The sequence below is a fragment of the Corvus brachyrhynchos genome, unplaced genomic scaffold (genome assembly GCF_000691975.1).
Source record: "Corvus brachyrhynchos isolate BGI_N302 unplaced genomic scaffold, ASM69197v1 scaffold115, whole genome shotgun sequence".
NCBI lineage: Eukaryota > Metazoa > Chordata > Aves > Passeriformes > Corvidae > Corvus > Corvus brachyrhynchos.
In genome coordinates, this window is record NW_008239553.1 from 841,123 (window position 1) to 862,390 (window position 21,268).

A 21,268-nucleotide genomic window follows, 5' to 3' on the forward strand; every position below is an offset into this window, starting at 1 on the left:
ATTCATAAAAAGTGGTGCACTATACTAGTAGTTAAAACTATCTGTATTATGTAGTAAACAATTCTGATTAAAGTTTTTTTACTCTAATCATTATCATCATCAATTGAAATAAATAATTTATTTCATGCACATAAATATATTTGATTAGCCATCCTTAATTCTGTAGCACAAAACTATATACAGGCTCAACTACACCTATATAATTCTTTAGACATAAACCATTGACCAAGTCTGGGACTAGGATTGAATCTAGATTCCTCTCTGAGAAGGAGTTTAGAAACCAAGGGGGTCCTTTCTCACCCTTGTGACACAATGGGAGGGTCTCCATGACAGACCTTGTCTGAAACTTCCATTCTGCCTGCAACACTCCTGCATCCCAAAACAACCCTGCAGCTCTCATTCGACCTCCCATGCCCTCTGCTCTTGTCTCAGGGCAGTGTGACAGTGATGCCAGAGCCATCCCTGCCAGGGTTTAGCACCTGGCAGGGAGCAGACACACACACACGCACACACACACACAGGTGCACACACACAATCTCCCTCTTGCATTTTTGGCCACCTTCCTAAATGCCAGCATGACATGGCAGCCCCTTCCATCTCTGTCCCTTCTTGTGTACATCACTTGCTAAGTTGCTTGATCTTAAGGTAATTGCTTTTCCCACAGCAGCAAGGGCCTCTCATTTGTTTTTACATGCCACTAATCTCATCCACAGGTTTGTGTCTGGACTCCTGCTTCCCCAGGACTGTTCATAATAATAAAAAAAAAAAAAAATCAGGATTGGGCAATAGCAGTTGAAAGGGAAAAGTAATACCTCTCTTTTTCTTCTTTAAAACCACCAAAATGACACTAGATAAAAGGGACAGGAGAAATCAGGGAAAATAGAGGCTTTGAGGGTTTTTTCCCCCTATTTAAAAATTCATTTTGTTAGTGATCATCCAGGGGAAAGAAGTATTTGTTGCTTTGACCCTACAAGACCTCTAAATATTTTTAGTTCCTTGCTATCATTGTGAAGCCCCACCTGGGGAGGTAGCAGGAGACATTCCTTGGAGGATCCTAGCAGCTTTTGGGACTGAGCTTCTGAAAAGAGAAGATTTGGTGACTAATCCCAGGAAATCCCCTTCTCCCGGACAAGACGACCTGTCCTGATCCTGACTGTTGTTCCTGGTGTGCAGCATTTTTCTAGTAAGGGCTGACAGGTCCATACCCAGACCCTGGAAGGTGCTTGCCTTGGCAAGACATAGCAGTCATTTGGGTGTTCTGGGCACACCACGATCAGCTCTAACCCCTCCACCCTCGAGGGGCCAGAGGAGGATCTATCACCCCTGCCTGGTTACTACCTCCACCTCTGATCCAGCAGAACCAGCTTGTCCTCCTGTGACAGGACTGCTGGTGCTCCCAACCTGACCTTTGCTGCTGGTGTGTCCATCTCCCCTGTGCTACCCACTGGAGTTTCCTCCTCTGCTTGCTGAGTGCCTTCCTCCTGGGACAGACCTCCCAAAAGCTTCTACCACTACGTCCCATGGCAGTTTCACCTCTTCTTTCTCCCCTGAACCTGACATCTCTGTGTCTCCTTTATGTGGCAGACAGTGCAGCCACGCTTGCCTGTATCCTCAGTCAGCACATGCCCAGCACAGCCCCGGTCCGGGCAGCCTTGATTGGCCCAGGGCACAACCAGGAGGCAGCACGGCCAGGGCTGATGTGTTTGGGCTGGAGAGGAGAAAGCAGGTGCTGTGGTACTCACCTTCAGGTCCCTGTCATAGCTCTAGGTGTACCCAGGGGTGTGGATGATGCAGGTCACGGGAGCCTGCAGCAGCAAAGTGGCCCAGGGATGGAGAAGGGACTGAGCTGGTGCTCTCTGTTGGGGAAGAAGGGTCTGACCCTGCCCACAGAGCAGCAGAAAGAATGTGGGTGTTGATTTTTGCCAGCTTCCACATGGGGAAAGGGCTGGGACAGAAATTACACAGTGCTGGGTGGTGGCAGATGTTGAGGCCTTGGGACTGGCCTTTGTAACCTGCCAGGGTCTCCCAGTGCTGTCTGGACATCAGGAAGAGGGCCAAGGTCCCTGCAGATGGAGCCACGGAAGGGAGAATAAAAGTAACAAATGCAAACCATGTCTACCTCACACCGCTCCTCCAGAGAGGCCCTGCCAGGGAGGCACCAGGGTGCCAGCAATTGCTTGCAGGTGGTGGCTGAGCTGGGTGAGAACCAGGAGCAGGGCAGGGGAAGGGCAGAAGAGACAAGGGTGGGGATAAAGGGGAGAGAAGTGGCAGAGAGCTTTCACACAGCCAGGCTGGGAGGGGGCTGGTTTCAGACTGGAAAGCAGGGACTTGCCCAGTGGCACTGGGGAGCACAGTCCCTGAGGAAGCTCTGCCTGCTCTGCTGGGTTCCAGAGATGGCAGGGCCCTGGTCACCAAGGGAGGAGAAGCTAGAACACAAGCCATGCATGGTTTTGAGCCTGTTTGCAGCTTGTAGCTCTAAGCTGTGACAAAGATCATATCTTTGAGACGTGTTGGGGTTGCACACAGCATTATCATACGGACATGTCCTATAACACCCCAAAAGCACCTCAGCTTTCCTATGCCAAGGTGGGTCTGGGATGTTCTCCATTACTCTTTGTGGGCATTGCAGGTTTCCTAAGAAAGTATTTCCATAAACCTCAAAGTGGTGTGTGATACAGCAAGCCACTACCAGCTCCGTGCATTTGGGGCACCATAGGAGGTCAGCACACCGGATGCTGGATAGGTAAAAAGAAAATGTTGAGCCCACTGAGTGCCAAACTCCTCCTGAACGCCCTGGAGCTGCTTGAGTTTGGTTTCCGAGTCTTTTAGCTTTTGAAAGTTGCACTTGTGACACTCTCTTCTTCCCTCTAGCGTCCATTCCGAGGCATTCCTCTTGCTCTTCAAACCCAGTTGAATCGGCGCTTGCCTGGTTGCACTTGCACGCACTTCATTCCTCAGGCACAGGTTTTACATCTATAAACGATACTGCAACTCTCCACCCAGTAATCCGACGTTTTCTTTCTCTGGTTTACGCTGTGCCATGCAGGAGGATCCTGCTGCAAGGCCGTCGTCTCCTGGCAGCTTAAAAAATTATCTCAGTTACTACCTAGTTTTAGCACGATCACTCTGAACTCCAGCCGGGGATGTGCAGACGCGAGGCTTCTGATGGCAGTGTGGAGAGGACGCCTCGTTTGAGGGATGGGTCAGAACGTGCCCCTGCACTTGTTGCCTCTGTAAGACCATGCTACACCTCCTCCGAGATCACAAGATTTGTCCTTGGGCTGTAGGAAACCGGGGCAGAGATCAGAAATTACTGCCCCTAAGGCTGGATCAAGGCTGTCACTGAAAGGTTGTTTTATTTCTGGTGACAGCAAGAGACCTCCAGGGTAGGATCTCCATCACCTGGGTCACCTCCCAGCTGGCTGAACTGGTTTCCAAAAGTCCAGCTATAATCTTCCTCTTTGAGGAGAGACATCCCCCCCTCTTCTGGGGATGGAGCAGCAGATCTGCCCTCCCAGATGCACCTGCACCAGGCCAGCTCTCCACCAGCTCAGGGTCTGCTCTGGCACCTTGAATTCAGTCCAGGACAAGCCCTCCTTGCAGTCCTGCTGCCGTCCTGCCCTACCTGCCTGTGCCTCTCTGGAAGGTCCAGAAGCTTCCCAGACGGCTCAGAGAGCCACGAGCACTGAGGAGTGCTGCCCCAGTGCCCACGCGCTGTCTCCAAGGCTGATCCTTTGTCTCAGCCAGGACATTTCCAGTATCTCCTGGGGTAATTTTAGAGGAGCAAGACATAATAAAAACATGGCCAGGATTCTCTGGTGTAATGAGAAAGCCATTGCAGGGCAGGATTCATCTCACCTGGCATCAGATGGTACCAAGCAGACATCTAAGCCATCACAAACCCTATTTTATCAGTGGAGAAACTGGCACTACTGGAGCATGAGCCGTCTGACTCATCATACCCCAGAAGTACCTGTGTTCTACTATGGGTGCAGATAGTGCCCATGGCAAGAAGCCCAAGCCTGTCAGGCTCTGAACAAGCCAAGGAACCATGTACGGAATGATCCTGAGTTGACCTGTCACTTGTGTGTGTTTGAAGAGGGAACATGTATGAGATTTTCCTTCCTGAACATCTCCTGGGCTTACTCGTCCTTGACAGCCAAAGAAAATATCTTCTCTTCATCCTCTAACGAAGATTAATTTGTTCCAAGTGCAAAGCAATCCCAGGCTTTCAGTGAGAGTAATGGCCTTGGCCCTGAGCACAACAGCCATGAGCCCTGTGCAGGTGGGCTGTGCACACAGCTGCCATGGGGACTGGACAGGGAGAGCATCCCCTTTGGCCTGTTCCCAAATGGGATGCTAATGTGTCCACAATGGACTGGGCTCTGCAGAGCTGGGAGGTGCAGAACCCAATCCAGGTCTGAGCAGGAGCCACCTTTGCTTGCCAGGGCCCATTTGTCTGGGTGGGATGCTGTCGCAGACATGCTCCCCTGCAGGGGGAGGGATGATTCTTAGTCACTGAAATAACTGGCTGGCACACAGCTCCCTACTTCTTTCTCCCATGTTTTTTTAAAGTTCTGGCTGAGTGGAGCCTTTCAGTGTGCAGGGCACCGCCAGCCACTCCAGCAGGGCTGTTCGTGGGACACTAGCTGAGTGATGCTGAGAGGCCTCCTGGATGGATCACTCTTCTGCTAATGCTGCAGCACTGTCACTTTGGGCCAAATCCCTTTGCTCTGAGCCCAGCTCCCTCCAGGGCAGCTGTTCCCAGCTAACCACCCCCTCCCTTAGCAGCGTGTACTGGTGAGACTTGGCTCCCGGTAGAAAACTCTTCCCTGCAGTGCTGATTTATTAATAGGTGAGGGGAGCAGTTCTCGCCCTTCTCTCCAGCTTACACACTAGATATCAATTTGGCAGCCAGCAGCAAATCCCATTAAGGCAGTGAGATACTTAAAGGCATCAACAGCTCCTGGCCCATTACAGGAACGAGGGGATGGACTCTGGTAATGTACAGCTCAAACTGGTCACATCCAACTGGAAGCAAGGATCCTACTGAGACAAAATATTAAGAGTCTGCAAAGGCAGGGATGGGAATAAGCTTATTCATTAAAGGACTTTGTCTATACTCAAGGGACCAACGCGTTATTTTAACAGAGGAAACAGTGGCAAAATCCCCACAAATGTAACTCCCCACATATTTCCCTTTTGGGCCAAGAGAACGGAATTCACAAACAGCCCATCATGCCTTACATTTCCTAATTAGCCTGTTAAAGACCTGACTGCCTTTTCCATTTTCTAGATGAAAAAGGTGAAAGATGGACAAGCAGAGGCTAAGCCAGGGCAATGATTTTCCCTATGGGTCTGTTATAGCTGTGCAGACAGCAATGACCCTGTTTATTCTCCTTGTCCTGGAAACTGCAATAGAAAACAGCATGGCGGCCCTGGGAAACCCTGAGGTGCACCTGCTACTGGCAGAGAGAAGAGAGTAGGCTACCAGCCCTTTTTCCCCATCAAACTGGGCTGTGATCACAAACTTGCTCTCTTAGCAAGCTTCCCTGCTGCTCCATTCACAACACCCTGGCCACTCAGTTCTGGACACCAAATCCCCACAAACAGGAGCAGATGGCATCCAGCCTGTCTTACACATCCATCCCTACCAATACACACCTGAGGGGGTGATGGGCCACCAGCTGATGTGGTGATCAAAAGGTAGACTGGACATCTCCTCCTGGCCCTTTGAACACACCACACCACTATGCAGCATTTGACCTTGGTTAGGCCACCAGTGGGGCAGAGCTGATCAGTGAGGGGCAGGTGGCTGTTCTGACAGTCACACATGGTCTGCACCCCTGAGAGTTATCACTGGAGGGCCTGATGGGAAGGTATAACAGGAAACCTGGAGTTAAATGGCTTTGATGAAGCCCTCAGGCACTGATTTCCCACACACAAGGGCAGAACTGTTTGTCTGACCATTTCTCCTCATCCTCTCTGCCAGCTCAGAGAAGCTTCTTGCTCTGTGCACATACAGAGCCAAGTGGAGTTTGCTGCAAGATGAGACTTTCCAGATCTGTACCCAGAGTTTGTCTCTGCAGATGCTCATGTCAAGGCCCAGTTTACACACCCACTGATCCTTTTTTCCCCCTCCACCCCTTTGAAATGAAAGATGTCAATTGAGAAGGAGGGTCTGAATATCTGGAGAAGACAGTCCTACCCACCACCCCCTGGTACAACCCTGGATATAGAGAAGAGTCACTGCGGTCAGTGTCTTCTTTCTTTTACAAGCCTAGCTTTCTTTTTTTTTTTTTTTTGTGATGGTATGGTCAGTGACACTGGCAAAAAGTCAAATTTAGGAGCCTGTTGAAGGACACAGGCACTGTTGCTAGGTGAAATCCTGCCTGCATCCATAATATCACATAGAATCACATACCACACAGTTTTAAATGATTTTTGATGGATGGTTTCTGCTAGGATACAACAAAACTGGGCAAACTTGCTTCAAGCTCCAGACTCCAGTGCAAGGAGCACTGTGAAAAAAAGAAGTTTTATTTCTTTGTCTATCATTCTGCTTCTCTAAGTTAAGATGGCCAGCAGAAAGGAAACAAACCAATTCATTAACTCATCATGTAATTACTGTTTTATAAACTGATTTAAAAATATAATCTAACATAGTAATATAAACTGGAAAAAATGTGATGATGCTTGGTTTCAGACTGCAACATTAATTAAGTTGTAAGGCACAGTCATTTGGAACAGCCTCTCACAGACTGCAGTCACTAAAACAGATGATGTGAATCTCACCCGAACATAAAGCAAATGCCCTATTGAAAAAACAAGAGATTATTCCCTTACTTCCCTGCTTTGCAGCATCATCACTTAAAATTATCCAATTATAAAAGTTGGAAAGTCTATTTGATCAGAAAAAGCTAGAAGTGAGATGGAGGTGGAAGGCACATGCAAAGGATGCTCTGACACCTGGCGACGGAGTCAGCTCTGCTGGAGAAATTCTGGAACACAATCTCTACTCAGAGGAAGCGAGACAAATCCCTCCAGGTAGCTATGGAGCAAACAAACATGTTAATATTGGGATAAGCCACTTGTTCAGTATTCGTGCCCACAGCCTACAAGAACTTCCATTGCCTGTGCATGGGGTGAGCTCCTGTGGGGGCATAAATTCTGAAGCCATCCAGCCTTCCTGGGCTCCTCCTCAAGCAACCCACCCTCCCTTAGAACGTGGTCTACAAAGAACACTTCCTCTCAAGCCCTTGGTTTTGGCCCTCACATGTCAAACATCCAGGACTGCAAAAGACACATTGCATGCCTGCTGGTAGGTCACCTCCAGCCCACTCCACAAACAGCAGGCTCCATGCTCTGCTTTGTTCAGTGTCCCTGCCTGACTCACAGAGATGGGCATGGTGTGGATGAGAGGAAGTGTGATAGGATTTATTCTTTTTTAGTGTGTGAAGGTTGCAAAAATAACCACATTTTTCTGTAATAAGAGGTTAATTAGCTCATTGGTTGATCAGTGGTTGCTCTTAAAATATTTCTGGACCAGCTGTATTCTGAATTGAGGCAAATCACGTCATTTGTTTGAACTGCTCTATTTGCACAGCTCTGTGTTTAGCTTGCAGAAGAAGCTGCAAGATAGCATTGATCCTTCATGGCTGTACTGTATACATGGCTCCAACACATGCTGGCAACTGGATATCTTCTAGGACTGAGGACTTCTGTTCTGGGATGTTTTTGTGGCAGTGGACTTTTTGGACAATGACTGCAGAAGGGATCTGGCAGTCAGAGGCCAAGCAGAATTCATTGGCCTAAACCTCTGGGAGGCTTTTGTGGATGAGCGGGCAGCTGGACGCTGGTGGTTGATCTCTTTAGAAGGGCTCTCATCCATGAGGGGCCTGAGGAAAAGAGAAAAACTCTGTGGTGAGACTGCACTCTGGATTTAGATATCTGCATTCTCCTCACCTGCTCTGAAAACTGAACCAAAAGCTGCCAGGCCTGGGAGAAGCCCAGGCACACAAGCTTCCCACATAAGGCACGTGCTCTCTGCCTATGCTGACTCCAAAGTGACTACATCAGCTTCAAACCCAAGCTGTCATGTCACAAGCCCTCAGTTGTATTTCTTCAAAGAAGCAACAACATGATGCTAAACTTACAGCAAACAGGTTCAGAAATAACCATGTTTTGGTGCATGTGACACTTCTCTATTGCCTACTTTATTTTCCAGAGCTCATTCTAACATGAACTTGTGTCAGGGAAAAAACCCAAGTGGGATGTCAGGAACTTGTGCTGGGGTTTGCTGGAGGAGGATCTTGAACAAGTGCCACAAGATCTTTGCAACAGACACAGCATTGGCTCTGGGTGGGGAACATGAGAATGGAGCAATAAGAACACAGCAAATTTCTGGGCTATTATTCAAGAAAATACAAAATTTACAGCACTCAAGCTATAAGGAACATGGGAAAATGTTTCATTTAGCTTTAGACAGTCAAAGGTAAATGTCAGTACAAATAAACGGAATTCTTTCTACAGAACAAGCAGGAGACCCCAGAGACAACAGAGAAATCTGCTTTTTCCTGCCATGAAGTCTTTTCCATTTTCCCCAGATACACTGCAGTGCACATACCTGATCCTTGATGACCCAACAGCTGCTGGTCCTAGAACAGGCCTTTTCTGGCTGCTGCAGCCAACAGGCTGGTGCTGCCTTTGGGATCCAGAGGCAGCAGACAGGCTGTGCAGGCCCAGGAGAGCAGGTTCTTTGTCCAGAGGCTGGGCTGAATTCTCTTGATGAGCCTTTGACTGGCATTGCTGTGTACACTGCCTGTACTCCTCTTGGGTGGGTATTTTTAGGCCTCTGTGGTTCCTTGTTTTCCAGGGTCTTGTTGCAACATCCATTGCAGAGGCAGGTGAAGGGTTTTTTGGAGGGGATGGAATTAGATAACGTTTTGTGTTGGAGAACACTGCACCCTCCTGAGCCTGTGATGAACCTGAAACAGAGTGGAAAGCACAGTGATTTAACAGCTCATCTGACTGCTAAATGACTAACCCAGGGAGTGAAAGGTTTTGGAGACGCTGGGTGATGGAGCTGGGGTGGGCAGATGTGTCCCAGTGTTGGGCATGTTGAATTGCTTCCTCTGATAGTTGCTTTGGGTTCACTACCAGCCTCCCTGCCAGCGCTGCTGGTGATGCGCCAAGCATGGAACAGTTCACAGGCAGAGCTCAAGGGGGACACACCAGCTCACCCACCCTCCTGTTCTCAGGCAGGATCACACCTGCGTCATTCCCCGCCTGTGTTTGCACTGACTTGTTCTAAATACCTTATGACTCCTTCCAGTGATCTGAAGTGCAAGGCACAGGAATAAGCACAGATGAGTGGATCCACTTTTTAAATCAGAGGCAGAGATCACGGAATCTCCTAATAAGTGCCTGACTGCTGGGGAAAATACTGGACTGCATGCAGGGCTACTTTCTGGCTGTTCGTGTTTCAGCCATGTAATTCTTTCCATGTAATATGTGCAGCACATAGAGAAGAAAAAACTTGCTGCTGACTTATAAATATAACAAGCAGGCACACATGCTTAGAACCGTTCTATAAATAGCAGGGATCTGATTGCTCTTGTCTATTGAAAGAACCAACCATTCTATAAATAGCAGGGATCCAATTGCTCTTGTCTATAAAAGAACCAACTGTAGGTAAGTGCCTGATGTGCAGGGTCCAGGGCAGGAACATAATCGAAAGAATTTGCCACCAAAACTCAGGCCTAGAAAGTTCATCTTTGTGGCTCCCAATTGATGGGCATGTATTTTACTGCCTAGGTAAAGCTGATAAAAAGTTTCCATGGAACAGTTTGTATCATTCTATATGCTTTTAAAATGTCTAAACTTCATGTTTGTTTTTAAGTATAGCCACTCTGAGAGACTGGTATGTCTGACTCAAGAGCCTGAAATAACATTCAACGCCTTCCAAAAAATGCAGTTGATATGAATCTGATGCTGCAAACATTTTCATGTAAGAGTGGCTTTGCTCAGATGACTTGTCCTTTTCTGGTCAGAAGGACTGCTTCCAGCAACAAGTTCTTCTGTGAGAAACTTATATTGGACTGGCCACATTTCTGCGTGTGATTTAGGATCTGGGTCAGTCCCCCCTGCCACCTTAGAAAATTCGAGATTTCAAACCACTCCATCATCTCCCAGCAGATTTAGCTAGAGGATGGACAGATGCATGGCCAACCATTGATTTTCACAGTGCCAAAGGGCATGACACTGGTACACTGTGAGATGTTTGTGACACTATCTTCTAAATATACAAATATAATGAGACCAACATACTCAATGTAAAAAAATAATAAAAAATCTGAAAAAGATCAGATTAAATCTAAAGAGACCATGAGATCATAATCTAAGACTTCTGCGGTCACTGGACAATAGGCCATTCCTGTAGATTTTTCCAGACAGCTTTCATCCTTGCTAGGGAGATATTGTTTATAGGACTGTTAATACACACAGAGACTTCAAAAAGTTTCATGATATTTCCATTATTTTTTCCCAAAATATACTATATTTTTACAAATTTTAGTAGATCCATTTTTGCCCTTTAAAGAAACGTAAAATGAAAACACACATACTTTTATTTATTGAGAAAAAAAAGAGTTGCTATTATTAACAATGGAAAAAAGATTGGAGATGTAATTATGTAATGTCCTCTATTTGATATGTATTTGGAATAACCATTATTAATGTTTTTAATATTCTTAAAGACAATATTCAACAAGTAGTGAAGAGTGGGAATTCTGCTTTCATTCATGTAAATGCAATTTCAGAGAAGCCTTTGGCTTTATTCCTGAGTAGAAGATCATGTTCCATTTTTAAACCCTTTATTGAATGCATCCTTTTTGTTGCATATCTTTCCAGAATTCCCAGTTGCTCAGTTAAACCTTAATCATTAGCTCAGCCATTATGTACATCAGTGCCAACTGGGTTCAAATACAGCTCAGTAGGAATGACAGAGTTTTAGACTCACCTGGCACTGTCATAAATTAGTGACACAAGGTAAAAGATAGAGACGTGTCCTTCTGCTAGACTTGAGGTTAAGCTAGTGTGAGATCACCTTTGCTCCTCTTAATTTTACATATTCATGCTGAAATATCTCAATTGATGGTCAACACAGCTGGCCACAATGTCCTGCATAAAAACTGGAATGGATTGCTTAGGGTCTGGCTCTGCAATGGCATTTTCCAATTGCTGCCCTAGAGCACAGATGCCAGATCTCATAAAACACTGGGGTTACCAATGCACCTATTACAAACAGCACATTTTAGTGCCCAGTGCCAACCCTCCCCCAGGGGTTTAGGTCCAGTACCTGAGGAAGAGTGGGAGAAACTGGAGTGGGAAGAAGGCTCAAGTGAAATCCTTTCAATGAGGTCCTCATCACAGGCCTCCCTCAACTCATCTTGTGAGCTGTCAGTCAGGCTCCAGTCTTCACCCTCAGTCACCTTCAATGCTTGGCTGGTTTGTTCTTGCAGACCTGTTTGCAGGCACCTGGACAACATCAAGGATCACACCACTAATTAGCTTTTGAGCGTGGTCAAGTGCAGCTTGGCATGGCCACTCAGGCAAACACCCAGGCAGTGGATTTAGTTACCCACTGTTATTTCACACCTTCCAGGAGATATGAAAAATCATTTTAATTGGATCAGCCATCTAAGATGCCTGTGTCTGATTATCTCAAGTGTCTTCATCAGGTGAAATGGAATGGATTTAAAATTCTACCCAGTGAAGTAAGCTCAGAGAAATAAAACTATTTTTATTTCCAAAATAACCATTACCTGTCTGTGAGATCTATGAGATCTCAGCAAGGTGGTATTTGTCTTTCAGCCTTTTGTTTGCTTAGGCCAATGTGCTGCTTGCAGAAAACCTCATCCCCTTTCAGCTCTTTTACTGTCTGAAGTAGACACGGTCAGGGCCAAGAACAGCTCACCAGTTATGAAAAGTAATTTCCTTCTCTTGCTAAGGAAGTGAGCCCATCCTGCCTGTGCTCCAGAGAGAAGGTAGAGGATTCTTCTTCCTTGCCATCCCGCAGATGCTCCAGGCAGGAGGACTGCCGCCCAAAGCAGGGACAGGAAAGCAGGAGGCCGAGACTATCCCTCGAAACCGCCACCAGGTGGCCAAAGCGCTGATTTTAATTTTGCAGCAGAAAATGAATGCACAGTTTATTTATTGAACGGCAAGATTTCCCCGGCGGTCTCACCCCTTGTGCTGCTCCGTCCATGCTGTCTGGTCGGGGGACACCTTTTCCTGGTGCAGATCTCTTCCCCCTCCAGAGCCACAAAGGTTTTCTGTCGGCAGGCCAGACGGTTTCAAAGGGCTCACAGCAGGTGGCTGCGGAAATGGCAGAAGTTATCTAGATATCCCTCGGAACTCTTCCCAGCTCCGTTTCTAGATGTGGATTTTAGAATGCATCAGAGCCCACTGCTGTTTCTGAATTTTTAGATCACCCCTCACCATTTTCTAACTCCTCAGTTTTAAGAAGTCCCACTCCCCAGTCATGTGCTGTTACAGCCTGAGGAACCCAGGGTAGCAGTTAAAAAATTGTTGATTTATATTTCACTGGATATAAGCCTATAGTACCTATACCAATAGACATTATAAGACCAGTACCACAGAAACTGCATCACGCAGTATATGACCACAGTCTCACTCCACAGCCTAGTTTTCAGCACACAGTAATTCACTATAAGGTTCAAATTTGTTTCAGAAAAGCTTCCTATACTGAGGCAGTGGCAGCAGAAGGACAAGGGTGATACATACGTTTTCCCCTGCAGTTCTTTAACATCTGTTGTCAGGATTAAGTCAGCATCCTGTGCATCTCCCTGATTTACCACAACCTGTTTAAACCCACACATGTGCAGCTGTGCTGTGTTGAACCTGAGAGCCCACAAAAGCTGACCATGACAAGCCAGGCTGCTCCCCTTTACACACATGGGTATCCTCTTACTAAATTACTGCTGAAATGAGCAGGCTGACCCGCAGGGCAGGGGTACCACCCCACTGCCAAGAGGAACAAACTTTGGATTTGTGTTTGTTCAGTCAGTAGGAATGACCTTGCAGTATTAGCAAGCTGACTGTTTATGCCAACATCAAAGAAACACTGCTGAAAAAAATCTTTTTCTTAACAGCTGTTGTAGAAATACCATCAAATTTTGCAATCCTGCCTTGTACTTGCTCATTGCAGGATGATAGGAAGTCTGCCCCCAGCAGCTGATCTGTGATTTCACGTGCTCCCTTGCAGCTGATAGTCCACTGCTGCTAACACATGGGCACATGCAACATCATGGCCAGAGACCCTCTGTCCTCCCCAAAGGCAACAACTGCATGTTGGGGGTTCTTGGGCTACAGAAGAGAGGGAGCTGCCACAAGCCACAGTGGGAGTTCAGTTTATCCCAGGAGTTATGGGGGTCACCATGCAGGAATATGAAGTATAAAAAAACATACACCTAGCTTTTGCCTCCTTTCTCGAAGGGCCTTGGCGGGGTTCCCACATATAACTTGACGGAGTCCTAAGAAAACCAGGAAAAAAGAAAACATTTTACTCCAGCATTTAACAAACAGTGCTGTCTTTGAAGCCAGTCCATATAATTTCCCATAGACAGGAAGTTGTAGTATTTCATGGTGTAGGTTCACAGTATCACCTGGCATGGCCTGCCACTGCTGCTAAGAGGCAGTTTCTCTCTTTCCATCAGAATCTGTCTTCTTCTGCTCCTGCCCTGTCTCCTTAGTCATGCTGGTGCAAATATTTGTGTGGACACATGGTAAGTCAGATCAGGGAACAAATCTGGATTAAAGCAAAATATGATTTTTTGGGGTTCTTTTTTAATTTATTTTGCTGGATCTAGATCAAAATCAGATTAACAAGAGGTAAGGCAGCTAAGGGTCAGAAGAAGCAGTGAACACTGGGTGAAAAGAAGAAGCAGTGAACAGTGAAACTGTCTCTATCAGTAGTGTTAGCTGCCTAAAAGTGCATGTAAAATTACAGTCTCATTCCCTGACAAGCTGTACTTGGTTTCCATGTACATTTCCAAATGTGCACTCAGCTGTTGACTCTGCATTGCTTCATCTAATCCATCATCCTGAGTCCTACCTAAAGACAGGGAACTGAGGAGAGATTGGCATCTGAGAAAAGCAGCCCACAATGCCTGGAAACAAACACCATCTTCCTATCTAATCTGCACTCTGTCGGCTGGTGGAGTTACACCGTCAAGGTGTTTTCAGGAGTCAGGGAAGGATGGGTAGTATTTCCAAGTGACTAGGGTGAGAAGGGCAGTGGTTTTGGGCTAGCCTGTAGATCGAGATGTGAAGTTAAGGAACTGACTCCTCTTGCTGAGGGACCAACCTCTGGAAACCCAAACCAAAGTGCCCATTGACAGCAGCGATGCTGCTGCAGTATGACACTGCAGCACACACAGTCCGAGCACATGATCCGGGGGGAGCGAAGGTGCATCACAACACCTTTCTAGGGGACTACCTTGAACCACATTCCCGTGGCTGAACAGGATGTGCCCAGATGTCACTCAAGCAGGACAGCTGCAATGAGGTCTGAAAGGCAGCACCAGCAGGGGAGCACCATTGCAGTATGGGGCATGGAAAAGGGACAGCAGCACAGGGTGCATGGGGGCGAGGGGCTGAGGAGTGGGCAGCCCAGGCGACTTGCACCTTCTGCTGCAGGGGGAAATAAAGGAAAGCCTATGCTAGAGCAGGTGAGTCTCATGGAAGAAAACATATGCTGAACCTGATTAGCAGTGGCATGGGTGGGTGGTATTCAAAGCACCCTGGCTTTCATCAGTAATAACATTCAGAAGGAGGTGGAGGTGTGGGAAAGAACAGGATTAAAAAATATACATTACCATGTGTCAAATCACTGGAGTCATCTTCTGTGAACAGCTTATCAGGAAAAACAGCGGGATCTGGAAGAGGACAGCTACTGGACAGGAGGCTGGCACCACTACACGTCCCTATGTTAGCAGAACACTGTGCATTTCCAGGTCTGGAAGCTGTTGGGGGTTTTGGGCCACATCCAGACTGCTTTGCTACTGCCCCAAGATAAGGATCTAGAAGAGAGATTTCGTTAGTGTGAGCACAGTTGTGCAAGGCTTCAAACCACACCATCACTTTTACCTTGCCAATATCGTGACTGCTGCTGCACACCTGGAGCTAGAGGGACAGAAAAATATGTAACAGCAGCTACAAGAAACATGCTGGAATGGGTCCAGCCTAGAGACAGAGGTCTTCCTGTGCTGCACAGTCACGGCAGAATCTGGGGATCCCTAACTAAACTGATATCCCTTCCCACCCTTCTCCTGTTCCTGGGCACCAGAGAGACAGCTGGGGTTATGGGTCAGGAACTGCTCTGTGCTCACCACCCACCTCTGATTGTCTCACAGGTGAGCCTGGATGCATCCACGGCTCTGCTACTTCCCCTGCCTGCATGCCCAGAATAAGTGTAAGCTGCCTCTCATTTGCTGCCCACCTGCCCAAAGGGGAACCACTGCAGACTTGCCACAGGCACAGCCTAGGCCCCTGTCTTAAAATACATTGCTTAAATGCCCCGGCACAATGCAGATGGTGATGGACACCCTACCAGAGCAATCAGTCAAACAGGGGAAACTGTGTACCAGGAGTTACAGAAATCTAGGAATGGCAGTGATAGATTTTTCCAGTACTTCCCCAGGGACAGATACTTTTCTACCACAGAAAGAAAGGTGAAAACTGTTTTTGTAATGCTACAGGGCAGGAAGGTTTATACAAAAACTAGCAAAGGCAGACAGAGCCTTGTCCTCTTACCTGCTCAACTGCTGGCTGTCCTGGGAGCACAGCACAGCTCTAAGAGCAGCATATGCAGCTAACCACCCACAGGAGAGAGAATTTCATTTCAGTGCCCAGATGAATAACGTGCTTTGTAAACTGTTGAGCATCTACCAGCTCCAAAGTGAGGAATCAGCTCTGTAATAATCTGGCCATTTCCTTAAAAGCTGAGTGTTACGGAAATGTATCTTGGGCACAGCTGTTAATAGGAACCCATGAAACACACAGCACATGAAAAGTACCCAAACCAACGTTGCTACTGGAAGGGAAAAAGTACTGGGATGTCTGAACCTGACCATATGAACTTACTGGTTTAGAGCTGCAGGCAAGAATGTAAGTCTGGTTACACTATGAAATCACGTGAATTCACAATTTCGTGCTCTGCCCCTACTGTTTCTGTCAGCAAACTTTGTTAACTGGTTTTCTGAACCTCAGGTGATGTTGCCAAAGCAGGATCACTGAGGGATCAGATTTTAATGGATTTTTTCCCTACCATGACTACTATTACAACTAATGATTTGGACCCGTAGGGATTAAATAAATGACAAATGTATGTACTTATTCCAAAACAAACTAAATTTTTAATGGACTACAGTTGGCAGGCAAACCACAACTTGGGGAGGGGGCTGGGAAGCCAACTGCATTGCTCACACTAATGGGAAGCAACAGGAGCAGTTATAGGAAATACTTTGCAATATTTAATAGTATGTGGTAAAGTGCATGTAGCATGACACATAAAACCATGGACATCCAAACTATTACCAAGGCTACAGGCAAGGGGACAACAGATTTACTTTCAAACCATTTATTCTCTACTAATGAATGTAATGAACTTAATCATAGCAACAAAGAAAGCGGAACAGATTTCTTACGAGACCATGCAATCTTCCTGAGATGTTGCTACCACTAAAGGGTGGTAATCAAATTGCCTTTCCTATTATTAAATTGGAATTGGAAATTCTACTACATCCATGCTACACAGGATTGACTATTACCATGGAAAGAGCTGTGAACAGCTGTTGTTGAAACATTCCTTTCCAAGCTTTGCTTTTTCCCATCAAGCAGAATGAGCCCTAAGTACAGACTCCCAGCTACTGCTGGATTTGCTTGATGCTCTAGAAGTTGTCTGCAGTTTTTGATCTTGATTCCCAGATTAGGACAAATTTCCATTTAAATCTGCACTGTTAACTGCTGAATTACAGATTTCTTACTTCCCAAGTGAAGAAGACAACATCCTTTGTCCCTTTACTGTAAGTAAAGATTGGCTTTAAAAAGGTTGGCTTGCTCTTCATCTTTCTTTTTTTACACATCATAACTTGAAAAATGAACCCCAGCAGGAAACCTGTCATACCTAACCATGAAATGTCTCTGGCTAAACCACCTTCCTTGATGGATTCCTTGATGATTAGAGAATCCTCATGTATCTTCTTGGAAGGAAGGTGATCAGTCTGGCTTGCTGGTATTTTGTCCAAATACTTCAAGTGGGGAATGAGTTTTTTTACTTCCGCTCTGTAATTATAATCTGGTTCCTGGAGAAATTGAAAAAGTGGTCAGTTTATTTAACAGTTTGTGGACTTCAGTAGCACAGTACTGTTCAATTTGTATGACTGCCATACAATTTGAAATGCTCCTCACATAATTTCTGCTTGAACTGATCATGAAAATGTCCTGAGCAGGGCAAAGACATGGCCTTCACCCAAAGGCTCTTTTGCTGTTTACCCACTGATGACTTTGCCATTTGTCTTTGTTATATCATGTATAACGTGCAAAAGCATAGCAGGCCACTGATGCCCACAGAAAGCCAGGGCACCCTCAGCATTCAGCCAGTCTCTCTCCCTGTTTTTGCAATTCTCTGGTAGTTGCATCAATACTTAGGTGATAGAAAGATTTGAAAACATGTTATGAGTGTTGCTACATCTGCTGATGGTAAAAGAAAGAGCATTTCCATGGACTGTGGTTTTAGGCACACAGAAAAAAAACATACAAAGCAAGAGTGCACTGCTAGTGGCAGAATACAAATGGACAGCTACCCACCAGTCAATTGCTTCAACCAGGCAAATCTTACGCTTTTCAGGACATTGCATGCAATATTAGAAACCCCCACAAAGCCAAGTCCTCACTCAATACAGAGTGATCACAAACAGAAATCTTTCTGTGGGACCTGGCTGGCTGGCTGCTCCCTCCCTCTGCATGATGCAGCACTGATGCTGGCAGAAGGAACTCACCAAATAAAATGTGTTAGTTGTTGTTAAGAGGCAGACACTAATTTTCTCAAACTAAGTCTTTAATCTTAATTTAGAAAATGAGGCAACCATTCTCAGCTACAGCCAATTCCCAGCCATGTCCTGTTGGAGAGGAGAATCATGTTATGCTCATGTTACATTACAGCAACAGAGGCTGCAGAATTTATCATCAGGTTCTTGCTCTTGGTTTAGATAACAGGGGAAGATGAGCTCATCTGAAAATCAAATTACAGGGACCAAACAGGCCATCTGAAGAAAGAGCAGTAAATTTAGCTGGACCATTCTGTAGATTAAAAGTAAATAAATAGGAGAGCTTTTACTGACCTTTAGCAAGGGCCAGACTACAAGAAGGAGCTTGAAGAATTAGAGCTGGCCATCAAGGACACACCAAAGTAAGCCCACATCTACTCTTTTCTATATGGCTTTTCTATACACCCAAAAAATGCAAACATTCATTGAAATCAAGAAAGCAACAAAGTCCATGGAGAAGCTCTCAGCAGCCACGGGCAGGCCCCACTTTGTAACCCCCTGAGGGCAAAGCGTCTTCCCAACGCAGACACTGGGTGGGAGACTATAGTGAACTCAGTCTGCCTCTGCTACAAGTCAGTGTAAAATACACCATTGTGCTGACTCCCCCAACAAATTCTGCCTGGCATTTGAATGCAGCTACTGTAAGGACTTAAAGAGCACAGTTGCCTGTCTCCAAACACTGTTTAGGCCACAGAAGGACTTTGCCATGAGATAAGCACAGAATGGAGTCACAGGATGGCACTAACTCCAGGGTGAGGCGAGATCTGGTTGGCACATCCTGGATAATGCACCTGGACAAAAATTCCCCCTGTGGCAAACTGTGTAAAGAAGCAACCGCTCATACACATCACCAGTCAAACAAAGACCACCCCAAGTTATGGGACAGATGCCATCTGCAACCAGCAACAACCACTGAAGTTCCCCCAGATATTCCTTTGTGGATACCTGTAACTTGGACTGTAGATAAAATAAAGGTGGTACTATTGTGCAGGTGTTATCTCAGGCTTAGGGGGAGGTTAACAAATTGGGGAAGAAGAATGTATCACTGATAATGGACACAAAAAATGCAGAATTTACAGGCCATAAGGAAAGACAAATCAGCAACTGAGATGAAATCAGCTCTTGCTGGGTACAAGAATTCCTACAGGTCGAGACTGTGATCACTGACTCAAAAGAGAAAAAAGACTAAGCACGTGGACTAATTAGCATTGGAGGCAAGAGAGAATCATTTAACCAATGGCATAAGAGAACTGTGTAGTTAATGAGCTTTAATTCCTTTGTTTGCTAAAATGTATAAAGAGGGAAAAGTTTTGAATGACCTTGGGACCCCGAAACCAAGAAGCCCAGGTTGAAGAAGGACCAGCAGGGATGGCACTTGATCCACGGGTGGTGACAATATTCGTCTCTCTTCTCTCTTTCTTTCTATTTCTCTACCTCACATTTACTGTTAAATAAAATCTGTATTACTGACTTTGGCATAAGGTTTGCACTGTAATTTGGGCAGAGGCATCTCTCACTAATCAGATCTCAGCACCTACTTGCACAGGAGTAGAGACAGCCAATCTGCATGGAGAAGAGCAGGAGGGCACGCCACCACATACTACTGCTCTTTGCAATTCCATTATGTGACAACATGCAGAGCATCCCAAGGACTGATTTCCTCACCTGAACAAGCCAAGGGAAATCTGACACTTCTCCATTACAAGTACACTTAAGGACTGAAGATGCCAAATCCTCCAAAAATCCCACTTTCATTGAGCAGGAACAAGGGAGTAGAATCAGACCTTCTGTGCTGTCAGGATACACTGCACCATTTCCATGGTAGGAAGCTATGCTAGGAAGTGTCAGTAGCTGTATTTATCTCCGTGGGAGTAGAAACAGTAAGCAGGCATGCCTTGTCCATCACAAGCAGGCAGTGCTTCCTTACTGCAGGAATATGGTTTTTCCTCTCATGATTGCATCTTCCATAAGGAAGAAATGTTCCAAAATGGAGAAATAATTTTGGTTACAAGCAGTTACAAGTGTGGTTCCTTAAGTATAATTTTACCAGTTCAAACTAGAAAGGCAAGTATATAATATTTTCTTTTGAATTCCAGAGAGGAAAATTATGATAGATAAAGACCTACCTTCCATGGCCCCTTTAACTGAGCAATAAGATCAAGCAACAATTACATCTGAAAAATGCTATTAACTCGTATATTTAAGAATTGCCAAGATTTAATATATGTCTATTGCATGATTGAGTTTTAGTGTTAGCACCTGTTTTGAAGTCTAAGTCCAGGAAAAATATCAAACCCAGCCTTTTAGGCAAATTAACAGCATGAGCAAGACCATTTTGAAAGACACAGGAAAGTTATGGAATATGTCACAGTAGGATAACAGCATCAGCTCTGATTTTTGAACCCTGCATTATCAGCTGTTTATGGTGCCATTGGGAATTGCACCATCTTTAGTGAGACCTGTGTTTTACCTAACTCTGTGCGTCCACAGACCTTCCAAAAGACCTGGATGGCAATATATTGGTATTTTAATATCCCAACAATGCTTTTTTATGAAGCAGGAGAAAGTGAAAGAGAGTAATACAGTTCTGAGGCTGTTCATGTAGAATTAGATCTCCCTTGCTTTGCTTGCTGAGTGCCCTGAAACCCAAATCAGATCATGTATTACTGTGTTCTCACCTTTGTGACACAGAGGCTCTCTCATGCCTTCAACAAAATACTTTAGAAGAAATTATTCTATCATTTCAGTACGTAAGACCTGAATCACTGTATTTTGTATCTTCAGCTTTTTCTGAAGGTCTTTTTGGTCATTTGATTTTAACCTTTCAGGAGAAAGGGTAACAAGCAGTTCCTACATTATAGCTTTTCCTAGTTACCTCAAGCACTGTGCTTCTGAGGACTCAACTTCTGAATCTGGTGGTGTTGGAGCACTTGCTTTTGGACTGGAGACCCTCTAAAATAAATGCAAAAAACTCAAAACCAGGTATCTAATCACAGAATCACCGAACGGTTGGGGTTGGAAGTGACTTCTTAAGATCACCTAGTCAGGTTCACCTGGAGCAGGTTGCACAGGATTGCATCCAGGTGGGTTTTGAGTATCTCCAGGGGAGCAGACTCCACAGCCTCTCTGGGAAGCCT

General features: G+C 45.7%; 1 protein-coding gene across 4 annotated transcripts in view; it reads right to left on the reverse strand.

Moving 5' to 3' along the window:
- Positions 1–6,498: 6,498 nt before the first annotated feature.
- The window catches only part of LRRC56 (leucine rich repeat containing 56), a 59,852-nt gene continuing 45,082 nt past the window's right edge, over positions 6,499–21,268 (reverse strand). For all 4 annotated transcript variants that reach the window (XM_017742179.1, XM_017742177.1, XM_017742178.1 and 1 more), the window contains 7 exons: positions 17,210–17,387; positions 14,901–15,104; positions 13,492–13,556; positions 12,248–12,378; positions 11,360–11,538; positions 8,627–8,987; positions 6,499–7,898 (listed from right to left, as the gene is read on the reverse strand). In XM_017742179.1, coding sequence (XP_017597668.1) covers positions 7,706–7,898; positions 8,627–8,987; positions 11,360–11,538; positions 12,248–12,378; positions 13,492–13,556; positions 14,901–15,104; positions 17,210–17,387 — 1,311 coding nt within the window. In that variant the 3' untranslated portion in view covers positions 6,499–7,705. The remainder of the gene's footprint in view (positions 7,899–8,626; positions 8,988–11,359; positions 11,539–12,247; positions 12,379–13,491; positions 13,557–14,900; positions 15,105–17,209; positions 17,388–21,268) is intronic.